Source organism: Coffea eugenioides, chromosome 1 (assembly GCF_003713205.1).
Source record: "Coffea eugenioides isolate CCC68of chromosome 1, Ceug_1.0, whole genome shotgun sequence".
Taxonomy (NCBI): Eukaryota; Viridiplantae; Streptophyta; class Magnoliopsida; order Gentianales; family Rubiaceae; genus Coffea; species Coffea eugenioides.
In genome coordinates, this window is record NC_040035.1 from 41,026,558 (window position 1) to 41,049,778 (window position 23,221).

At 31.5% G+C, this 23,221-nt stretch overlaps 1 protein-coding gene across 1 annotated transcript; it reads left to right on the forward strand.

Annotated features, from left to right (window-relative positions):
- Positions 1-951: 951 nt before the first annotated feature.
- LOC113772809 lies at positions 952-1,614 on the forward strand. The gene has a single exon (XM_027317291.1). It carries the CDS (start codon positions 952-954, stop codon positions 1,612-1,614), a length of 663 nt encoding a protein of 220 aa, XP_027173092.1.
- Positions 1,615-23,221: the final 21,607 nt, after the last annotated feature.

Consider the following 23,221-nt stretch of genomic DNA (forward strand, 5'->3'; position numbering starts at 1 on the left):
CATTACGTAACCTATACATGGTCACTTTTGTTAGCGACAAAAAGGTTAGGTCTTATTGTAATTAAACAAATGATTTGATTCATATTCATTTTTATCCTTAAAAACGTAAGATGTGACCCAAAACATATTTATTTTTTCCTAAAAGAGTGAGATTTGATTCATTTCATATTTATTTTTGTCATTAAAAAAATGAAATCTGAATTTTAAATAACTGCATGTGAGTTACATAATGATTTGAGGTAAAAAGTGATTGAAAATTTAGGTTGAAACTAAATTTTACTAATTTAAATTTGTAAAAAATGTAAAATTAACATTTTAAAAGTAAAAGATGAAAAAAATTCATTTGATAAAATATGATGGACATTTGGATGATTTTTCCTCTTAACTATCCTATACAAGGTTTCTCTGTATTTAAACATTTTACCAAAATTACGTATTTAAACATTTTACCAAAATATTTAATTTTGTTGTGTCTCTAACAACTCCACATCACATATGCACACTGTACAACCGACCATCCATACAAAGTGTGAAAAAGACGAGTCCCATGCATGGCGCCCTTTCATGTCAGCATTAACCACCATAGAAACAGAAGCACGTATACACCGTTAACTTTGACTTTTGCCTGCAGTTCAATGGATCCTGCCCAGTCAAGAAAAATTGAACGTCGTTTTCATGGCATTTCATCATTCTAATCAACAAAAGCCGCCACAGGAAGTTTCACAGGAACCTTAAGCCACTCGTTGCACTTTAGCATATATATACATTTATATACATGTCTCCAACATTCTTGAACTCATTCACCTGATGTCTTCACTCCCTCATGCGATCAAATTATTTACTTAATTGTCAGAGGTACAAATCTTTAGTAACAGTCCTTCAGGTAATTCGTGTTACATTTTTTTTTATATACCATCTCTTAGTGATACAATAATATTTCTCATATGAACTATGGCATCCATTGATCTTGAAGCTGCACGAATACGAACTTCGACTCTGCATTTCACACCACATTCATCAACTTCTTCTGGGCTTAACAAGGCAAGGCCGTTACTACGTTGCATGATATGGGCACTAATTTTGCTCGTAATAGCAATTAGTGCATGCACCTTCGCTGTGTGGTACGTTCTTCGTCCAAGAGTACCAATTATCCACATTAACTCGTTCGATATATCGAATTCCACTCAATATAAGATGGGATTCACGGTAAAAAACCGCAACTTGTTAACGAGTTTGTGGTTTTGCACTTTGAATATGTCCTTGTTTTACAATGGTCATAAGATTTCAAGTTCTTCTTTGGAGACATTTTCTCTGAACAAAATGAACGAGACAACCCAGAGTGTCGAGTTTGCTGTAGCCTCCCCAAACATTTGGTTACAGATTGAAGAAACAAATGCTATTGATGACATGGGAATGGAAGTGACAAGAAAAAGACTAAGTTTCGATGTGGAAGTGAGGGATTCTGTTGTCATCTCTGCTGGGAAGTTGTATTACAACAAGAAGAAAATGGAAATCTTATGTCAGGATCTAAAGATGGAGTACTTCTTTAAAGAGAGGAGCTGGAAATTCATGGGTGAAAAGAACTGCTTAGTTCGTTTTAGTAATGCTTCCTGACATATGTTCCAAGATTATTATTTTTTGTTTCTTGCTTTTGATTTGTTTGCTAGGCTGCTAGCTTGGATAGTAGTTTTTTGTTTTTTTTAATAACTTTGGAGGATTCATTTATTTTTACAAAGTTTAGTCAAATAATTGACTTGCAATGGTTCTTCAGAAATGTAACAAGATTAATTTTTAATCTTCTTCCACCCAGTGGACAACTACAATCAATAAGAGAGAAATGAAAAAAAAACCATAATTAAGTTTCAGTCTCCAGATTTTTGTTCTCCATGATTTTCTTTTAATTGTCTCGCTAAACTTGCCTTGAACGTGCGACATGTGTGTTGGGCGAATTCTCCCTTCAGATAATGTATGTAGCTGTCCATATTTTTTCGTGATAAAATATGGCACTAAGTAGTGATAGTAACCTAATCAGCACCAACGAATCTAATCTTTTCTCAGCCAAGTATAATTCTATTAACATTTTCATTGCTCCTTAATTTCATTTCATACGCATCCTTGGGCTGAAAAAACCTACATATTGTAAGCATATTTCAATCTTTTTTCTTGGGTGTCACATGATGCATAAGTAATACTATCTAGTTTTCTTGAATAAAGTCGTGGTTCTTTATGATTTAGAATTCTTACTCTAAGGTCAAATTTGCAGGTAATTTGAATTCCCATCTTCTCGCATCATTGTTAAAATTGTCTTCGGTAGAATATGAGAGTTAATGTTTTCTCTTATTTTGGGCTTGAATAATTATAATGATAAATGCCTGCTATTGATTAGAAATGTTTGGTACTTTTGTACATATGGTTTGTTGTCATGTACTCACCACACACACACAAAACTGATTCGAGGGATTTTGGCGAAAACATCTATCGGATACATTTTTGGATTCATGTCATTTTGTTGTTGCGTGCGCCTTGCGTGTGCTTGGTATGTAGATTTCTACTTAGTCTTTAACGGATTTAATGCACTAATGCTTGTTTTGGTCTTTTTACCAGTTTACGCTCAAGGGGTTCATACAACATTCGTGCTGTGGAACATCAGGCAACTTTGATAATGGCAATACAAAAGGAGAATTAAAATTAGTATATCTATGGAGCTTATAAGTGACTCTTTTTTTTATAAGTTTTTACAAAGAATGCAATTACCTCATCACCTATGCTTTCTACTTGTAGTTAGAAGATGACTCTGAGCTTTTGACATCTATAGGAAAAAGCAATTTTCATGGGGTGGAAATTGCCCGTAGGATAGAAGGTTACAATTCATAACCACTTAATTAACAACCCTAAACTTTATAATAATTCAATCTGTTTCCCACTTTTCAGTCGACAAGAATGTTTATTTTAATGCTCAACTTGGGATCAATGTAAGTAAATTTCCAGGATTGTTTAATTCTTAAATTAAATTTGAATCACTCAAGTTATGTAAAAGGATTTAAGATTACATGCATTTGAAAATGTACTTCCATTTGGCGACAACAAAATCCCAATAAAAAATAATTTAAAACCTCTGAAAATCTCTATTCCCCTGAATATTACCCACTTTGTAGGATATTATACTTGGCTTGCAGTTTGGCATTTCAAACTGTCCATCATCACTCTTATTAAACTTGATAAATAAGCTAGATGCTTATTTCTTTGACAACTTATTGCTTTTGCGAGAAAAATGGTTATTGTGGAAAAAACGGAGTATTTCTTGAAAGAAAGGAGTGGGAAACTTTTCATAAATATTGTGGAGTCATCTTTCTCTGTGTGTATGTGTAATTGCAAGAAGAAAGACAATAAATTGAAACAGCATCCAGAATGTGAGGTCTGAAAACTCTATTCAATGGCATTTGAATCGTAGGCAGGATTAACTAGGGATAATTTCAGAAATCTCTCTTGAGGCTTTCAACTATGTCAGTTGGTTCCCTTAAAGTTTTAAAAATTGTATTTACCTCCCTTGATTTGACACTTTCGATAACCAAATCCTAAAACAGGATCAAAAAAATTAATGAATACCCTAAAATGCAGTTATCTTATAAAATTTAATTTATTCTTCTAAACAATTTCATAGTCATTTTGTACAATTACAAAAAAATGAGCGTCAAAATTTTCATAACAATATTTGTTATTTGATAATCAAGTATAACAATAAATTTATCACTATAATAGACTACTTTTCATAGTGATTTATTGGATATATAGATTCTTTCTAAGATAGAGAAAAAAATCACATCTTGATTTTTGTTTAGAGTTTGTGGACTAGTTAAGTGGTGGAACTATCATAGTTTGGTAGTGATTTTGGGCCATTTGTTTTTAGGTTATTGTTAATTTATTCTTGATTTTGATAAAAAAACAAATGAAAGCTGCAAAAAAGTTGGATAATATTAGAAGTTATCCAAAAAAAAAATGTTATTGGTTTGACATTTGATCAGGATAGAGGTCAGGGGTAACATTGATAATTTTATTTTGTTTTTTCCAACTAAATATAAAAGAAATGAACATGAAGAAAAAAGGAAAATAAATTATAAAATCATTTTTTGTATAAGCATAGAACATAAGGAAGTTTCATTAGAATGTTAAGGCCAGTATTGTCATTTTGAATTAATGGATAAGGAAGGTATGTGTAATTTTTGAAACTTCAAGGGAATTAAGTGAAATTGTTAGAAACCTCAGGGGAGGCTTCTGAAATTATCTCAATTAATTATGTGTACGTGAATCTTAAAAGCCTCCATACCCATTCTGCCGCTACCAGCAATCAGCTCACTAGCATAACCCTCCATCCCAGCAAAATCCACAGCATCTTGTTCCAAATGAAGCCTCGTGGAAGTGATCAACAGGCTTTTGACTCTTGTGCAGTACAGTACCACTGCTCTGGCAGCATAGTCTTTTCCAACAGATTCTTTCAGTGATTGCAAGTCTTCAAAATGGTTGTTAACAAGTCCAAAGATGATACACACAGAAATATGCAGTTTAATTTCATTAGCAAGATAAATATAGCTACTAGAAATCTTGGTTTCTTAAATGTTTTACTTCTATAGGAGTAGTTTTTTTTTTTGCTTGTCAGATAAATTTTTTTTTTTGAAACATTCACTTATGTATTCTTTAAAGTGTTTAAGTGAAAATTATTGAGTTCTGGAGACTCCATATCATACCACGATCTCCAAAAAGCGAAGAAGAGAAAAAAGATATACACCAGCGTAATTTATATAAGCTAGATGTGTGCATTGTATAGATAAATTATGGCTGTACAAATTTTTGTGTATATACATTGATTACGGATCAAGAAAGAAAAGTTGAACTTTCAAGTAGAAGATTTGGTGGACAGGCCAAGAAGGTGGGATGGCGTGCAAGTCACGTGTTCTCTCCTTAAACTGTTCTTTCCTTGTGGTTCTGACGCTTTCAAGTCTCAGTGTACAACTACTCGTTTTCTTTTTTTCCTAAATGTAATATACATCTATTGCTTATGTTCTATAAGAAGTATTCTAGCCTATATTAGTTTATATCACCAATATTAAATCTGTATGTGCTGTTAGTGATAGAAAGCATATGATGTTGATTCAAATGACAGAACTGATAATCTGGAATCTAAAATTGGCCATATGCATCTGTTACAGCAAATGTTATAGTCTTTACCTCTTATAAAGTTGGATTGGAAGAAAAGGATAGTGATAAGTTCCAAAACATTTTCATGACAAGAACCATTAGCAAAGTGAATCAGGAAAATCATTAACATGTAGTCTTAAGGATAATGATCTCTTTGTTTCACCAATTTTGAAATACAAAAGATTCACATCTACCTAAAAAACATCTATCTGCATATATATATATATATGGGTTAAATGCACTAGACGCCATTGAACTTTACTTTAGCTGCGGTTTGCTTCTTTGAACTCATTAAATAAGTATTTTGTCCATCCATTTGATATTTAAGACCAAAGTGCCTTTACTATTCTATTTTGTTTCTTTTTTAGGCACTATTGTTTTTTCTTTTCCATTACTTTCTTTTATTTTTTATTTTATTCTTTTCACTTCTCTCATGTCACTATTTTGTTTCACTTTCCTACTCTATTACTAATTTTATGCTTATTATAATATTATAATTATCTTTTACTTATAATTTCATTCTTATTTTATTTATTTACACTATTAGAAGATAGATATATGCCTATCATAATTAAAAGGAGCATATTATTAGCAATTTGACTATTTAAAAAGATATCAGCAAGCTAGAACTTTAAATTACTTAATATTTAAAAGTATACCCATTAAATAAAGTAAGTAGTACTTTTATTTAATTTTTTATGTACAGTTTATTAATCACTATGTTTTTAAGATGTGAATTCGCTACTATTCTTATTAAAAATTAATTTTTTCTAAACTATTTACATAGCGATTTAAGTAATATATGAAATAATCTATGTGCATAGATAACACATATCTGGTTACAACATAGAGTTCATGATAATTACCACTTTTAACAAAAAAAGTAAAAATGATAGAAGTAAGTAAAGAATATGTTTGAGAAGATTAGAATTAATATACAGACAATAATAATAAAGAGAAGAAAGTAGTTGATCACCTGAGAGAAGGGAGAAACATTCAAAAATATAAAAAAAAAAAGGGACAAGTAAAAAAAAAGGGCAAAAAAGCAGAAAAAAAAATAAAATAATAATCAATATAGAAGACACTTTTATCCTAAAATATAAAGTAAGGAGGCAAAATACCTATTTATTGAGTTCTGGGGATAAAGTGACACCGAGATAATATAAAATGGTAATATACAGTAGTAGTCTAGTTGGCTAGTATCTTCTACCGTTGAAGGGAAGGTGGGAGGCGTGCGAGTTACGTGTTTTGCCAAATAGAACTCTATAAAATTTTCATTATTCCCTAATTTTATTTCATACCAATCGTTGGGCCAAAAGATACCTAGAGAATTTAAGCATTTTTTTTAATTTCTTTTAAGTGTCTCATGATGCCCAGTTAATTCAAATTAAAAAGTGGCTGCTGTGAAATGGTTGCAGGTAATTTTATATTCTCTTCAGTAGAATATTAGAGTTCAAAGATTTTTTTTTTTTTGGTTATTATGAGTTTAAATGATTATTATGTATATTTGGCACTTATGCACGTGGTTTTTTGCTATGGACTCCCGAAACAGATGTAGAAGTATCCTTCAGCATATAGATACCTCCCTTTGGTCTCTTGGCTGCTGCAGCCTCCATCTACTCTAATGGCAGCAAACAATCTTCAAGAAATCTTGAAACCCTTTTACCAGCGAGCTTCTGAGGCTGAGTCCCTTTGGTCTCTTGGCTGCTGCAGCCTCGATCTACTCTAATGGCAGCAAACAATCTTCAAGAAATCTTGAAACCCTTTTACCAGCGAGCTTCTGAGGCTGAGTCCCTTTGGTCTCTTGGCTGCTGCTGCCTCCATCTACTCTAATGGCAGCAAACAATCTTCAAGAAATCTCTTGGCTGAGCTGAGACTCAATTGGAGAGACTTGAAGCTGCAATTGCTAGTGACAGAAGTGCTGGAAATGAGGAATTATTGAATAAGGTTCGTGAGCTTCAGTCAAAGCTAGAAGAGAAGAAAGCAGAACAAGCTTTAGAAAGAGCTAAAAGCAGCTAAATGCAGAAAATGCCAAGCACCAGTATCGCACGAACCATCTTGTTCAAGCACTAAAGGATGCTGATTGTATGTTACAATCTAAGTGAGTGACCTTTGGGACTTAGCTCCATTTGCCTCTATCAAGTTGGAATGTGCCAGATGGGAAGAATGACATTCCATTTTGTGATCTGAAAGCGTACCATGATGAAAAGCAGCAGATGAACTCAAATGCTCTATTTTTTTTGCTTTCTTCAAATTTAAAGGGTCACTTATATACCTTCTTTACTGCAAATGCTTTTCCTTTCATTAAATTTTTATGCTTTTGTCAGATGGAATGGAACCAATCTAGAGCCTCTCACTTATCAGCTGTGTACAGAGGACTTGTCGAGTAGCATATGAAATCATTTTAGAGCTTTTCATTTATTGAGAACGAGAAAACTGCCAAAATACAGGCACACACACACATGCACACTTATTTTCTATTTTTCTAGTCATTTGCATATTTGCATACACATACTCATATTGTCACTTTATCAATCTCAAGTATTTTTATTACTCGTTTCTTCTTAACAAGTATTTGAGCAATCCTAGATTAAGTCCATCTTCTTTTGAAGGTTTGATGCATCTAACTTTATCAAATTAACTTGTTATGTTATACTTCCAACTTCCAAAGCATTTGGGCTTGTTTCTCGAATGGACAACGGATTACAATTTCAAAATCAACTATTAGTTTTTATCCTTGGAATATGAATAAGATTGTAAATAGATAGGCCTTATTGATTTTGGAAACCTACCAAAACAGTTGATGTTGTTTTAAAAAAAAAATTAAGTTTTTGAGTAGGTGAATATAAATGTTAATGATCTGGCCCTCCTAATTTATAATATATGTCTCTGGCTAGCCAAATACTGTTATTCCATATCATCTCCGCTATGGTAAGAGTCCTACATGGGGAGGTAGTGAGGTACTTTACATTTTAATTTAGATTCCAGATTCTGCACGAACTATCTATTAACAAAAAACTGGCTCATTGAAATCACACACACACACACACACATATATATATATATTAATAGGTTGCTAAGTTGGCTATTTTAGCCTTTTATCAAGTGGATTATCTATCTTTTTGTCAAGTGGATGTCTTTATGTTTGCATTTTTTATTTTTTATTCTTGTTGTGGTTTTTGGTAACAATTAATTTCCTTTCTTATTTATAACATGGTTTTTATTTATAGTCAATTTCAACAAATCTATCAATAACCTACCTCGCATAAATTTGTATTAATTATTCAATGCATAATTTTTATTTTCTTAATTTTCTTCAATTACGTTCACTCTATCTCTGTTATTATACTTGATTATTTATTTGTAATTCTAAAGTTTTGACAATTTTCATTTTTTAATGAATCTGCATTACACAATTTTAGCATATTACTAATACAAGTCCATTTGAATAAAAAAAAAGTCCATTTTAAATTGTATAAATATTCATTTTTTCCTAAAAATATTCTATTAAGTTTTATACTCCCTCCATTCAAATTCGATTAAGGCCAAAGTAGTATTCATATAAACACGGAGTTGTAAAAGTTCTCCCAAATTAGTTTCTTAGCTTTTAATAATTTGAGCAAATAGTAAGTGCATTCTATTAGCTTACTTTTAAAATTCTTTTTAGTAGTGAAAGAATCAAATGTTGACTAGCCACTATTAATTAGAATAAACATAATTAAATTATGGGATAAGGTTTGATTGAAACAAAATATTATGTTGTTTTGAATTAATCATTTTTAATATGTTTGATTTTAATGTTTGTCTTAGAATTAGTATATTAAATTTTATAAAATAGCATTTTAAATTCTTTTATAACAAATATTGTTCAAAAAAATATAAATTATAGAACATAAAAAAAGTGCCTGTGCAAATGCACGGGAAAGAAACTAGTTAATTAAATGAAACTCGTGCCTGCAATATTTTTCTTGACAGACACTTGCATTTTAGCATGAACTGAATTCCGTGGCAAGGCTGGGTTACATATTGAGCCATATTTCGTAGGATTTTGTACTACTTAATGATGTATAATAACAAAAGTTGCCACATCATATTGTGGGAGATAATGTCAAGCTGATTTAGAAATTTGGCTTGATATATTATTTTGTTCATGCGTACACATTGCGTGTGCTTGGTATGTGGATTTGGTTTTTGATTTTTTACTGACTTACAAACTGAATGTTTGTTTTTTGTCTTTTTACCAGTTCATACTACATCCATGGAGTGGAACACAAGTATACTTTGATAATCGCAATAAAATGGAAAATTAATTGACAGATTTTATAAGTGTTTATGAAGAATGTTATTATCCCCATCACTTATGGTTTTATTTTTTTTAAAATTTTTTTGTTGGTCTAAGAAGAGAATTCAAACTTCATAAAAGATGAGGAAAAGGGAGGACTTGAGAATTGAACCAGGAACCTCAATGTTACCTAACTAATGCTCCTAGCAACTTTCATAAGATGGAAAGGCACACAATTGAGAAGGGATTTAAGCCCACATGCAATATAAAATGTATTTCGACTTTGCATCAACAAAATTTCTATACAAAAAATAGCTTACAAATTTTGTAAATCCCTATTTCCTTAAAAATTACACACTTCGTAAGATATTACGCTGGCTTGTAGTTTTGTATTTCAAAGTGTCTGTCATCACTCTTATTAGAATTGACACAATAAGCTAAGCGTTTATTTCTTCAACAACTAATTGTTCTTGTGAAAAAAATGGTCACTGTAAAAAAAAAATCTAAAAATTTCTTGAACGAGAGGAATGGGAAGCTTGTCAATCAAAGGAATTGCTTAGTTACTTTTCATCAATCTTGTTAAGATGTCTTCTGATATATTTGACAGTCCTACATTTTTGTTTCTAAAACTTCAATTGAAATATTAACATATATATTGTATAAATCATTGGGCCAACCCCAACAAATAGGGAATGGTTTTTGGAGTTCTCTTTATTGTCAGATTTAAGATTTGAATCTTGGATCTAATAGTTGGTGGTGGAAAGGGTGTGAGGAGGAAATGAAGGAAGCATTTATTAAATTTTTGTTTTGTATTTTTCATGATGCCCAGTTAATATTTTTTAATTTAATAGTGGGTGCTATGGTTAAAATTCTTACTCTAAGGTCAAATTTGTAATGGTTGCAGGTAATTCAAGTTCTCATCTTCCTACATCATTGTTATAATTATCTTTAGTAAAATATTAGGGTCAAAAGATATTTTCCCCTTATTTTGGGTTTAATTTATTATAAGAAGATATGCTTGCTATGAATAAAAAAAATTTTGGTGACGAAGCTCGAGATAAAGAAGTTGGATTGAATAGAAATGCTTAATGTTTTTTTTTTCTCATTTTCTAATTAATTCTAAAGTTAGACGATTTTCTAGGTATGTAATTTGAACTCGCATCTAGCATCCTTTTTTTAAAAACTTTTTTCGAGTAGTGGAATGATGGAATTTAAGAAGTTGGGTGAGAGAAAGGAGATTTGAACCTAATATTTCTAGATCTTGAAACCTCAACTTTATCCAGCAAACCAACGCCTCCTCAACGAATGTAGCATCTCTACTCCGGCAAACCAACTCCCTCACTTTCTCGTCTCTTCTCAATCACAGACAAAGTATATTAGCACATTCACTCTCCCTTTGCCACATCATTAGTCCAAGATAGAAGTTTTTATTTTATATTTTATGCATTTAAATTTTGTGAAACATGGTTGTTTATAGATAGACAATGGGTTACAATGTTAGAAAAAGCTATTTCTTTTTAAGTATTTTATAAGAGATGCATTTTGCATGTTTACTGAAATACTTTAGGTTGAATTTTCAATAGTTGCCTTCTATGCTGCCCTCGTGGTGGATGTATGAGAGAACTCATCTTCATCTGCTGGTATTTTTTTTTTTTTAAAGACAATGTCAAGTTAATTGAGAACTTTAAATTGATATCATCTTGTTGGTCCGTGCGCTTTGTGTGTCTTTGTGCTCAATCTTGTCATTTTAAAGGTACATAAGTATACTTTAATCGCAATTCAAAAGGACAACTAATTTTACATTTTCATAAATTTGCATCTTCTCGATCAAAATAAACATTTATGGAAAACCCATTCGTCACCATAGTCAGCATATTTACTGCCAACATAAGTGCCCAAAAATATAAATTCATAAATTTCTTTCTTGCCAAAATGATCACTACCATATAATTCAGAAACTCCATTACCACAATTACTAAAAACCTTCATACTGTCAATCAACTCCTTAAGAGCAAAATATTTTTCAATTTCGGTAAAATCCATATCTATCAAATCAAGCATCTTGCTATCTCCTCGAAGAGAGTACTTGTCAATGTATTACATAGGTTGATGTCTGTTAGGGGAGAATTTGTCAATGATAATAATTTGTCTATGGCAAAGAGCCAAGTAGAATTATGTCTGTTAGGGGAACTTCATCTGATTCTTGAGGAGCCAATTGGAATCATATGCAAATGTTGTCAAATTGTGTATACGGAGATGAAGGACATTTTTCCTTGTCTGGAAAGGGAGACTCTATGAAGATGGGATTGGGTTGGCCTTCACAGAGGTGATTGCTTTGGTATTCACGAGGTTCATTTGGGTGAGTTAGCCTCTAGAAACTATTATTCCTCCATTGATACTGAAGGCTCTGTTCTAGATGATATTAAGATTTCAATGTATGGTCATCAACTGGAAGTAGTGTTAAGATTTTGCACGAACAGGAACAGAGTAAAGAATTGATTTCAAGTACAATGAACAAAATGGTGAGGAAAACTGTTACTAAGGAGAAGAATGATTGTGATGATGATGATGGGGAAGTGGATGCAATAACTAAAGAAGATGTCCCTCCAAACTTGAGATGTAATTATGTAAAATGTAGGAGGCAGTTTCCATCTAGAGGAAAGAGAGGAAGAAGTGATGGAAATAAGACAAATGAAAATGTGACCATTGAAAGTGAACCTTAAGAGAATAGAGCCCAGGAAAAGGGGAAGAGTCTGTTGATTGGGAATCATGATACTCTTGACTCAAAAATCCTCTAGCTCTGAAGAGGATGCTGATGATTTTGATAAAGACTATAGTAAAGAAGAATAAGGGAACTCTGATACCAAATGTGGAATCCAAATTCAGGGTTCTAATAATAATTAATGCTTGCAGGCTTACAGAATTGAATGAATAACATAATCACTCATAATATTGATGTGGGTGAGAATAAATAACTCACAATATTATTATATTTCAAAATAATAGAAGAAAACTAGTTCACACTATAACCGTGCTCTCAGAATGAGAAACTATGACAACTAATCCTCTATTTATAAACTGCCAGACTTGTTGGAAAAGAAACTAATTATATCAGCAATTACCAAATGAAACATATACTTCTAAATAACATAACTACTAAAGATCTGATTTCAATAGAACTAGTCAATACATAAATAAATACTTCTAATGTTGGTTTATTTTATCAATATTTAGAATTTGTAAGAATTACTTTTTATCAAATACCGGCTTGCTTCATTTGAAAATATTTAGACGAAACCCTGTTATATTTCTGGACAAAAACACTGCCAATTCATAATAAATTATACTCCGTGACAAGGCTAATTTTCAAATTGCGCCGTACTTTTTTCCTTCGGATTTGGTACTACTTAATGATATATAATATCAAAAGTTGGTACATCATTTTTGGGAGATAATGTTAAGCTAATTGAAAAAATCTCTCGATACATCATTTTATCGATGAGTGCGCGTCGCGTGTGTTTGAGTATGTATATTTGTTCTTTGCTTTTCCAATGACTTACGATGCTATGCATGCTTCGTCGTGGAGTGGAATCTGTGTATCCTTTGGTAATCGCAATACAAAGGAGCATTAATTTTATACTATGGAGTTAGTAGCTTACATTAATTTTATACTAAGAATGTCATTATTCCATCACCTTTGCTTTCTGCTCCTAGCTAGAATGAATCCATAGGAACAAGCAAATTTCATATGATGGAAATTGTGAGCATTACATAAATGATGATATGTTTTCTCCTTTGGTTATAATTCAATTGATTTCCCTCTTTTCAATTGATAAGAATGCCCATTTTAACGCTCAACTTGACCATCAATATATTAATATTCTAGTTTACAGAAATTCGTAAATTAATTTTGACAGATCAAGTATTTTTGAGCAATTTTGAAACACTTAGGTTATAAAAGAGAGGATTTAAGACCACAATCAATATAAAATCTAATTGAATTTGACATTAAAAAATAAGTTCTAGAAAACCAAAATAGCTTAAAAAGTTTTGAAAATGTCTATTCCCCTTAGTAATACACAACTTTATGGCTAGGATAGGTTGCAATTTAGAATTTAGCATTTTAGAGTGCCTATCACTACGCTAATTACAATGATGCAATAAGCTAGATGGTTAATTCTTTAACAACTAATTTCTTTGGTGAAGAATAAATAATTATTGGGAAAAATAGAAACTCATCTATTAAAAGAATTGCTCAGTTACTTTTGATTAATCTTATTGAGTTAGCTTCTAATAGATTTGGTCTCTTACATCTTTGATATTTTTGGTTTCTAGTATTTTCTGTTTCTAAAACTTTGAAAGATTAACCTATAAGTTTTATAAAGTGTTAAGTTAAATTATTGAGTAGTGTTGACTCGAATAATATGATAACCTCTAAAACCTGAAAAATAAAGATATAAATCAACCTAATTTATAAAAGCTAAATGCATTGTATATATACATTGATTGTACTACTAACAACCAGAAATTTCGTGTTTTTGTTTGTTACATTTTCGGCTTAATGTATTCATTAATCATAGTGATGCTTTTTATATAAACTTATACAAAAATTTATCCGCGTGTAAACTTTTTATGAAAATTTTAACTTTTTATTCTTTCGTCATTTAAAAGCTTAGACAAGTATTTTATGAATCATGCGTTTCAATAAGCTAACAGATTAATTTATTTTTTTTATCCTTTTTTTGCTTTGAATTATTATTTCATAGTTAACATATTAACCTTTTAACTGACACATATTTGCTCAAATAATTATTTTCATAGTTAATATATTAACATTTTTGCCAATAGATTATGAAAAAAATCACGAGCAATCATGTGCAAAGAGTAGGGCAAAACCAACTAGTTCCATATCATTGCCACTATGGTAGTAACGTGCCTTACATTTTAATTTAGATTCCATAATCTGTATGAATTATCTATTAACAAAAACCGGCAAATTTGAAATTCTTTAAACGAAACTCTTGCCAGTCAATAGGTTTGTTTGGATCAAGAAAAATGTGGAGTCCAATATTGATTTTGGACATGAATCGGTAGAGACTTTCTCATACCTCTAACAGTTGATACTTCATCTTGATGGATTTTAGATTTTGGTTATGTTTTTTAGGTGGTGTGGCATATGTCCCAAAGAAACAAAGAGATCTAATTTCCATATGTCAGAAGATTCTGACAGTTACGAGTTTTTCGTTTTAGGTGGAGTCTTGGAAACCACATGTGGCGAGACAGTCCTGAGGATGAGAAGAAGTATGGTGGTTTTACCACTTGGTTGCCTCCATGGATAGGGTTAGAGCTCACAAAATGGGATCCTGGATTGCAAGTAGTGGTGAGAAGAAATCCTGCAAAGAGAGATGATGAATTGAGACACCTTCTCACTAATCAACTGGAGATTGGACTCGGGATAACTACACATGTTCATTTGTCGATTGAATCAATTTGGTGTCCGGACTGTATTGATTCGAGTGTATAGTTCGGTACCATATTATTTGGTAGTTGAAAGCAAATGGTTGTTAAAAGAAATTTTCGCCAAGGAGGTGATTTGTTAGAAAATTGGCTTAATTTCTTTTAGGCAAGTTTCTTGTCTTGTGTGGAAGTAAATAGTTTTGTAATTAATTTTAGTTATTTGAAATAGTAGCCAAAAAATTTTCTATTTTATTTAGGATTAGAAGTTATTTCCTATTCTATTTAAGTTTAGAAATTAGAATTGATTTTCTATTGTTATTTGGATTTTGGCCAAATAATGTTATCTATAAATAGGTGGGTTGGCATACTACACAAGAGACACACAAGGGACACACAAGAGGTGACATGTAACCTTATACATAGGGACTGAGAGAAGGTTCTTGGGAGATGAGAGATGGTATACAAGGGTTGGGTTTTGGTTCAAATTGTATTCTGGTATAGGATTTTCCTCTCATAATAAAGAACGGATTTCTCTCCGTGGACGTAGGCTCAATGGTGGAGTCGAACCACGTTAAATATTATGTGTCGTTTATTTTTCATACTTGTGACTTATTTGTTATTAAATTGTTGTGCACTTGATATTTTAATAGTTGTTTATTCCAAACTTGGATCATGACAACTTTCTCTTCTCCCAAAATCCTAACATCACTTCCACTACTCTCATCATCATTGAAATTCTTTTTAATAGTTCCCTTCGTTTTTCTATTGAAGATGTTTTGGTTGACATTTTCCCCCCTTTGCTTTTCATCACTGCTATTGCTACTAATTCTAACAATTTCTTCACCATTCCTTGTCAACTTACTTGACTCCAATTCTTCCCTCTTTTTTCCCTCGATAGCGTTCATTGCATGAGAGTCGTGGGCTTTATTGATAGGAAACTTCCTGATAATTCTCTGATTCATCATATTGAGTGTTGTTTGATTAATGTGTATTTTGTTGAGGGCTTACACCTAGGTATCAGAGCTCTAGATTCAAGAAATTGATTAAGAAAAGTAAATAGTATTCGTATTTGTTTCTAGTACTCGTATTTGTTGAAGAGTATTCCACCCATACCTAGAGTAGGTCCTTTTTGTCTTGAAAATTAAAGTTATTTATCTGGTAATATATCATCTAAATTTGTCAAACCTCTCTGTTATAGTTCCATCATTTTAATCTTGTTTCGCGAATAGACAATGAATTACAATGTCAAAATCAACAATAAGTTTTTATGCTTGAAAAATGAATTGAACAGTAAATAGGTAGGCATTTTGTTAAAGGTATTGTTAATCTAATTGAAAAACTTATCTTGATACATCATTTTATCGATGAGTGTGCTTTGCATGCGTTGGGTATGTACATTTGTTCTTTGCTTTTCCACTAATTTACAGTACTATGTGTGTTTTTGTCTTTTTCAATTACCAATTCAAAGAACATCCGTGGTGTGGAATGTAAGTATACTTTAATAATAGCAATAAAATGGAAAATTAATTGGTTCATTTATAAGTTTTTATAAAGAATGCCATTACTCCATCACTCATGCTTTTTTCACTTGTAGCAAGAAAGGAAAAAGCAATTTTCATATGATGGAAATCGCATGTAGGGTGGAAGGCGTACACTTGAGAACTATTTAATTAATGACCTTAAACAAATAATGTGATTTATCCATTCATAATAATTCATATCTATTTTCCTATTTCAATTGATAGAAAGTCCAAAAATTTAGGATAGGTTATATCTCATTAGTTTGCTACATCGATTTATTGGAGATAAAATGCTAATTAAGAACTTTGGCTTAATCTCATTTTGTGGTGCGTGCGCTTTGCGTGTACTTGTCATGTAGATTTGTGCTTTAGTCTATCATTGATCTGATGCACTAACGCTTGTGTTTGTCTAGCTTTTGACCAATTCAATCATGAGTACACTTTGAAAAATCAAAAAGAAGAATTGGTTTTATAGATATGTAAGCTTACATAATTCAACTTTGCATTCAGAAGTGTTGACAAGGAATCCCGTTACCTCTTCACCTATGCTGTCTACCGGTAGCAGGACAGTGCCTTTGAAATTGCCTGCAAGATGAAAGGTGTACAATTGAAAACCATTTAATTAGCAACCCTACAAAAATAATTTATTTAGTCCTTTTAATCCAAATTAAATCACACGCAAATTATACCATAAAAGTAATTACAGTTTTAATTTTATATGACCGAAATTGTAAATTGTAGTTGATTAAGCATTCATGTTATGGAACTCTTCATCCTCAAATATTAAGTGTGCAAGGTAGATGATATGTGATCCAGCTCAAATGTTAAAGTACAGGCAAAACTGCCAAATAATTATGGACAAATTACATTTTACCCCCTTGTGGTTTAGTGTTTCTTTACATAACTCCCATATGATTTCAAAAGCTATATATAACCCCCTCATGGTTTGGATTGAAGTGTCAAAGTGACGGAAATAGTCACTTGTAATGGAACTTCTAAAAATGTCGAATTACCCTTATAAATACATGACACATTAACCCCGTATGGTTTTTATATTTTACTAAATAACCCCCATATTGTTTAATATTTTACCATATAATCCCCTTATAGTTTTCAAAATATACACATAACCCCCCTTAGTTAATAAATAATTTTCAACTTTACATAAGGATTTTTGACATTTTAGGTGACTCCGTTACGAATGGTCATTCCTGTCACTTTGACACTTTAATCCAAATCATAAGGGGGTTATGTATAGCTTTTGAAACCATAGGAGGGTTATGTAAAAAAAGGTTAAACCACATGAGGGTAAAGTGGAATTTGCCCAATAATTATATCAGGTGTAAATATCTTTTAAAAAAGGTACTCAAATCTGGGTCGCAAACTGACAACAAACTCGGTCAACAAGTCAAAAGTTTGTTTGAGTTATCAATATGTCAACACACATTGCTGTTGTATAAACACGGGACAGAAGATAATTTAGGCTTAGAGGATTCTAAGATCCTCTTTTATCAGGTTGGGTAGGTCAATATGAGGGGAATTTGGAGCATCTAGATTTCCATCTCTACTACTTAGAAAACAATCGAAATTAAAACAGATGATCTTAGGATAAAAGTGAAGAAAGCAAAGCTGAGAAAGCTAGAGGAAAAGTAAACTTAGGATGATCTTCCCGTGGAGTTTGGCCATAGAATGCCCAATTCTCACCAGAAAAGCTGATTGATCAGAAAGTATCAAGTATATAGGTTTACGGAAAGGAACACTGAAGTGAGAAGGTCGAGTAAGGCTTAAGTGAACGGAATTGAACTATCAAGGAGGGGTCAATCTCTAATAGGCATATGAAATAAGTTAGGATTGAAAGATTAACCAACCTACTCAATACTCAAATCTAGTTTAATTCGTTAAGAATTCGGTCGAATTTGGTTCATGAACAAATCAAGCTAAGTTTGATCAGTGATTTATGGTCGGCAAATTTTTAAATTCGATTCGAACTTGATTTGATTGAATTTCTACATAAAATATTAAAGCTACTTGAGCTCACTTTCATAAAACATGTTCAAACTTGGCTTGATAAATAAATAATCCCAATTTGAACACAATCTCAAACTTGTAAAAATAATTAAATGATTTGAACACTAAGGTGTTCACCTTGATTAGGTTTGTTCATAAAATAAAGTACTGTTAAAATCAATGGATATTTATGTTAAACATATCTTTTTTGTCTAAATTTAATACACTTTTTTGAAGTTCATATTGTTATGCTTAAAATCAAGAGAATTGTGACACTTTTTCAAATTAACTGCACTTTTTTAAAAAATTAACACCTGAATCTCCTCTTATTAAATGTCCAATGGGTACCCGTTAACCAAATAGTCGAAGATAAAATTTGTTTATTCATATTTTATGCATCTAAAATTTTCAAACTAGCTCTTTTATAGTCCTTCCAATTTCCAAACATTTGGATTTGTTTCTTAACTTTATAGTTCTTCCAATTTCCAAACATTTGGATTTGTTTCTTAACTGGACAATGGGTTACAATGCCAAAAAAAAAAACCTATTATTTTCAAGTGATTATAAGGAATGTATTTTGCATGTTTACTGAAAATAACTTGTGTCCAATATTAATGATTGTCTTCTATGCTGTCCTTATGGTGGATTGATAAGAACTCATCATCACCTGCTGGTATTTTTTTTTTAGATAATATCAATCTAATTGGCTAAAAGAAAAAATGTCAAGCTAATTGAGAAGTTTAGGTTGACACCAATTTGCTGGTGCGTGCGCCTTGCGAATGCTTGGTACGGATATAGATATTTTTGTTTAGTCTTTCACTGATTTTTGTTCAGTCTTGCATGGTTGACTCGTCTTAAGTGTTTATAAAAATCTCATTACTCCATTACCTGTATGTGCTTTCTACTCGTAGCTAGAAGATGATTCTGAGTTTTTGCCATCCCTAGGAAAAAGCAAATTTCATACTACGGATTTCTAAATATTCTGGAACGTGTAGCTATATATGCTTATCTTGGTGGGGTTAGTCATTGTTCTTCAGATTCTTTCTTGCAGGTGTAGTTCTTAATCTTTTAGTCCTAAATGATTGTATGTGTGTATATTTTGGATTGACTCTATTTTTATACTTTTAAAATTGTACCACTATTTACTTTACACTCTAAACTTTGTTTTTGAATACTGTGCATCCTAAACTATCAATTTTGGTAAGGGTGCACAGTGTCTAAAATTAAAAGTTAGGGTGCAAAGCAAAAATGATATAAGTTTAGGGGTGTAAAGTAAAATTAGTCCATTAATTTTCTGTGCCAAATGGACCCTATTAAGTTCTTGATGATTTTTGTGTATTTATCCCAGATTTGCCAAACAATTTAAGATGATTTTCTTGATGATTTTCTGAGCATATGGCCAATGTCAAATAGCAGTTGAGATTCGCTGAAGCATCCAAATATGGTTTATTTTGCCATTGACATTTAATTTCAGGTATTATTAATAAAAGAATCAGCTACTTGTAGTTAATTTATAAAAACCTTAGGATAAAACTATGGTAAATGCATGAAACATGTCCTAAACCCTCCAATTATGCTATTAATTTTTTATTTTTTGTTTAGCAAAACAAGGATTAAACCTCAAATGACTTTTTATGTAGAAATTAATATCATCACAGATGTCCAATTTTACTTTTGTTTGCCTCTCATAAAATGTATGTTCTTTAAAACACTCATTCTATGTCTAGAGTCAGCACAAATTACTTTCTCTAATTAATTTTATCTTTTAAAAAATTTATATCTGATATATATTTTAACGAGTGCTCACTGATCACCCATTAGATGGGCCTCATCACTAGATAACTTCAATTAATTACAACTTCAATGCTCCAAGAATTTTGATCCACTACAAGTACGACTTCAATGCTCTAGGTGTTTAATTCAGTGGTACAAACATTCATACTCATGAATAAACATTCATATTTTGTTAGAAGAACCTAATGTTATAAGCACAAGCAATCGAAAGAAATGTCATATAAATTAATTGAGATGAAATGATTAAAAATGTTGATAAGAGAGAGTATAAAAGCTCAAATTACTAGCTGCACTTACTATATAGTTCTTCTAACAAAGCAACATCAGAAACCTGCAATTGAACAATGCTGCATCTTATCACATTACCATATAATTCTTTTGGTCCCAATTTAAGCCACATCACTTGCACGTGATTAAGCCATTGGTCTAAAATTAAATCCCCCACCTATCATTTTTTATTTTTTATTTTTTTTAAAAAAGACTAACCCTATATGATTCTCAAACAAGTGTAAGAGAACCTTCTTGTCCCTCTTTCTAAATTCGACATCTTCATCACTCTGATTCGTAAACCTCATAAAAATAGAAGGATGGATGTTTCGATCCTTAGACTTGTTAAACTTTTTCTTGGAATTCCCAACTTTGCAAGATTTTTCACTTGCATTAATTGATTTAGCAGATCTTGCTGGTCCTTCAAAGTAGTTAACCTGATTACATTTCCTCAATGAACACCGAAGTCCGCTAGTACAAGTTCTTTTGGTACCAATTCAAGCCACGCCACTTGCACATGATAAATTCCCCACCTAACATTTTTCATTTTTTTTTAAATTTTTAAAGAAAGATAAACCTTCTATGATTCTCAAGCAAGTGTAAGAGAACATGAGATAATATGTCACAATACTGAAGGTCGTCAAACAAAGTTTTCATAATTTCATTGTTTTCCAAATTTAAAGAACTTATGCCATATTGATGATAAAAAGTTGCATAAAGGCTCCAGTACCCTGAACTTATTATAGTACAAACATAAGGTAAACCGAAGAAGAGGAAACTAGTTAGAAAGAAATCAATCCCTTGTTTCTTGTCCCTCTTTCTCAATTCAACATCTTCATCACTCATGATTCACAAACCTCATAAAAACGGATAGATGGACACTGAGATCCTTAAACTTGTTACACTTTTCTTCGACTTCCCACCTTTGCGAGTCTTTTCACTTGCATTAATTATTTTAGCAGATCTAGCTGTTCCTTCATAATAGTAAACCTGATTCCATTTCCTTGATGAACGCCAAAGTCCGCTAGTGTCAGCATGTTCTGGTAAACAGACATCACCACTTTGTGTTGTTCAACTAGAACAAAAAACAAACGTTAAATAGCAAAAGAAAATGTTAAACAATAATAATAAAATAATCATAAGTGTGAAAGGCCGAGACACGAGTATTTTACTTTCTTTAATGTGATTTAATTATTTTGTGAAAAAATCTATTCTAGTGTAACATAATTTCTAGTTTGTCACTCTCATGTTACAAGCAGTTCAACCACACTTATTGTTACTCTCATAAATCTACATTTAAGAGAGTAAAGAGCTCCAATAATACATATTTTTAATTAATTATGAGATAGAAAAGAAGAGAAGAATCTATTGTTTTTCTCTTGTAACTCTCAAACTTGTGAAACAAAATCTTGGTGGGTGTTTGATATTTGTTTTGGTATTTCTCCCAGCTAATGTATGAGGTAACTAGCTATAGCGTCATTCTTGCTTGCTCCTTCTAGTGAAATTGATTATACCAACAATCGTTTTTCAGAATTAATTGCTAAACCTAACCTTTGATATGTAAACAGTTGAAAGATAGTAATTAATTGAGAACCTATTTTAGTTTAATAGAAAACTTTTGTTATTTTCAAATTTTGTTAAAGTAAACATTATTATAATAGTTTGGGTTTTAGAATTAAAAGGGCAAAAAGGGAAATGAGATCTCTAAACGGAATATCAAAGGCACTAGAAAGAGATGGAAAGCAAATAACAATAGTATAATATCAGTCAATAACATAGAATAACACTGTGATTAGGGATAGAAGACATTTGTAGATAAGGTATTAGTTTATTTAGTTGTAAAGGCTGAGATATAATTTCGAAAATAAGGGCATAGATAATCATAAATAATGTACATTTGTTGTCATTTAAGAGTAACACCGTGAATATCATAAATAAGAGTAACGCCATGAATATCATCTGTTGTCATACATAAGAGTAACACCATGAATACCGTGTACAAAATTGTGAAGAAATGGAATGATTTTTAACTTAGCTTCTCTTATTGATAGAAATATGTGTGGCAGCTGAAAATTGCATAGGAGATATCAGGTTCTTTGTAAATATTTTAAGGACTTACTTTTTTATTAACAACATTTTAGAAAAGAGTCTGTTACGTGAGATCATATTTTGACCAACTTATCTACAGGAAGTAATACGTATTCCTTAAACAATCAAAGGGCTTCTTGATCCATTATCAGAGAAAGAATCCTATACACCATACGTCTTGCTTTTGATATGTAACAAATTAGTGAATGCAGATGGGAGAAATAGAAACCTAGAAGAAAAATGAAACAAGAAAAAATTATTGCAGCCTTTCCATCAACAAAGATACTTATATACTAACTCTGTCTCGTGCATTGCATGGGCAACCTAGTATGTTGTCAAAATTCATAGAAAATCTTGTTCCTAGACTAATATAGTACAATTTTTATGCGATTCTATGGTCCACTGTAGGACCCAGTGGGATTATTAGTTATCGCACACTCGCTACCTATGGCTGTAATACGAAATTCATTTTTGATTCAAGAACAATTTTATTAGTTTTTCTATGACAAAGGCAGCTTATATGTTTTCTTACTATTGACCCTGTACGTTCCACTATTTCATCTTTTTTTCTTTAACCGAAAAAGAATATTGTTATTCTACTCCAAGTTTAATG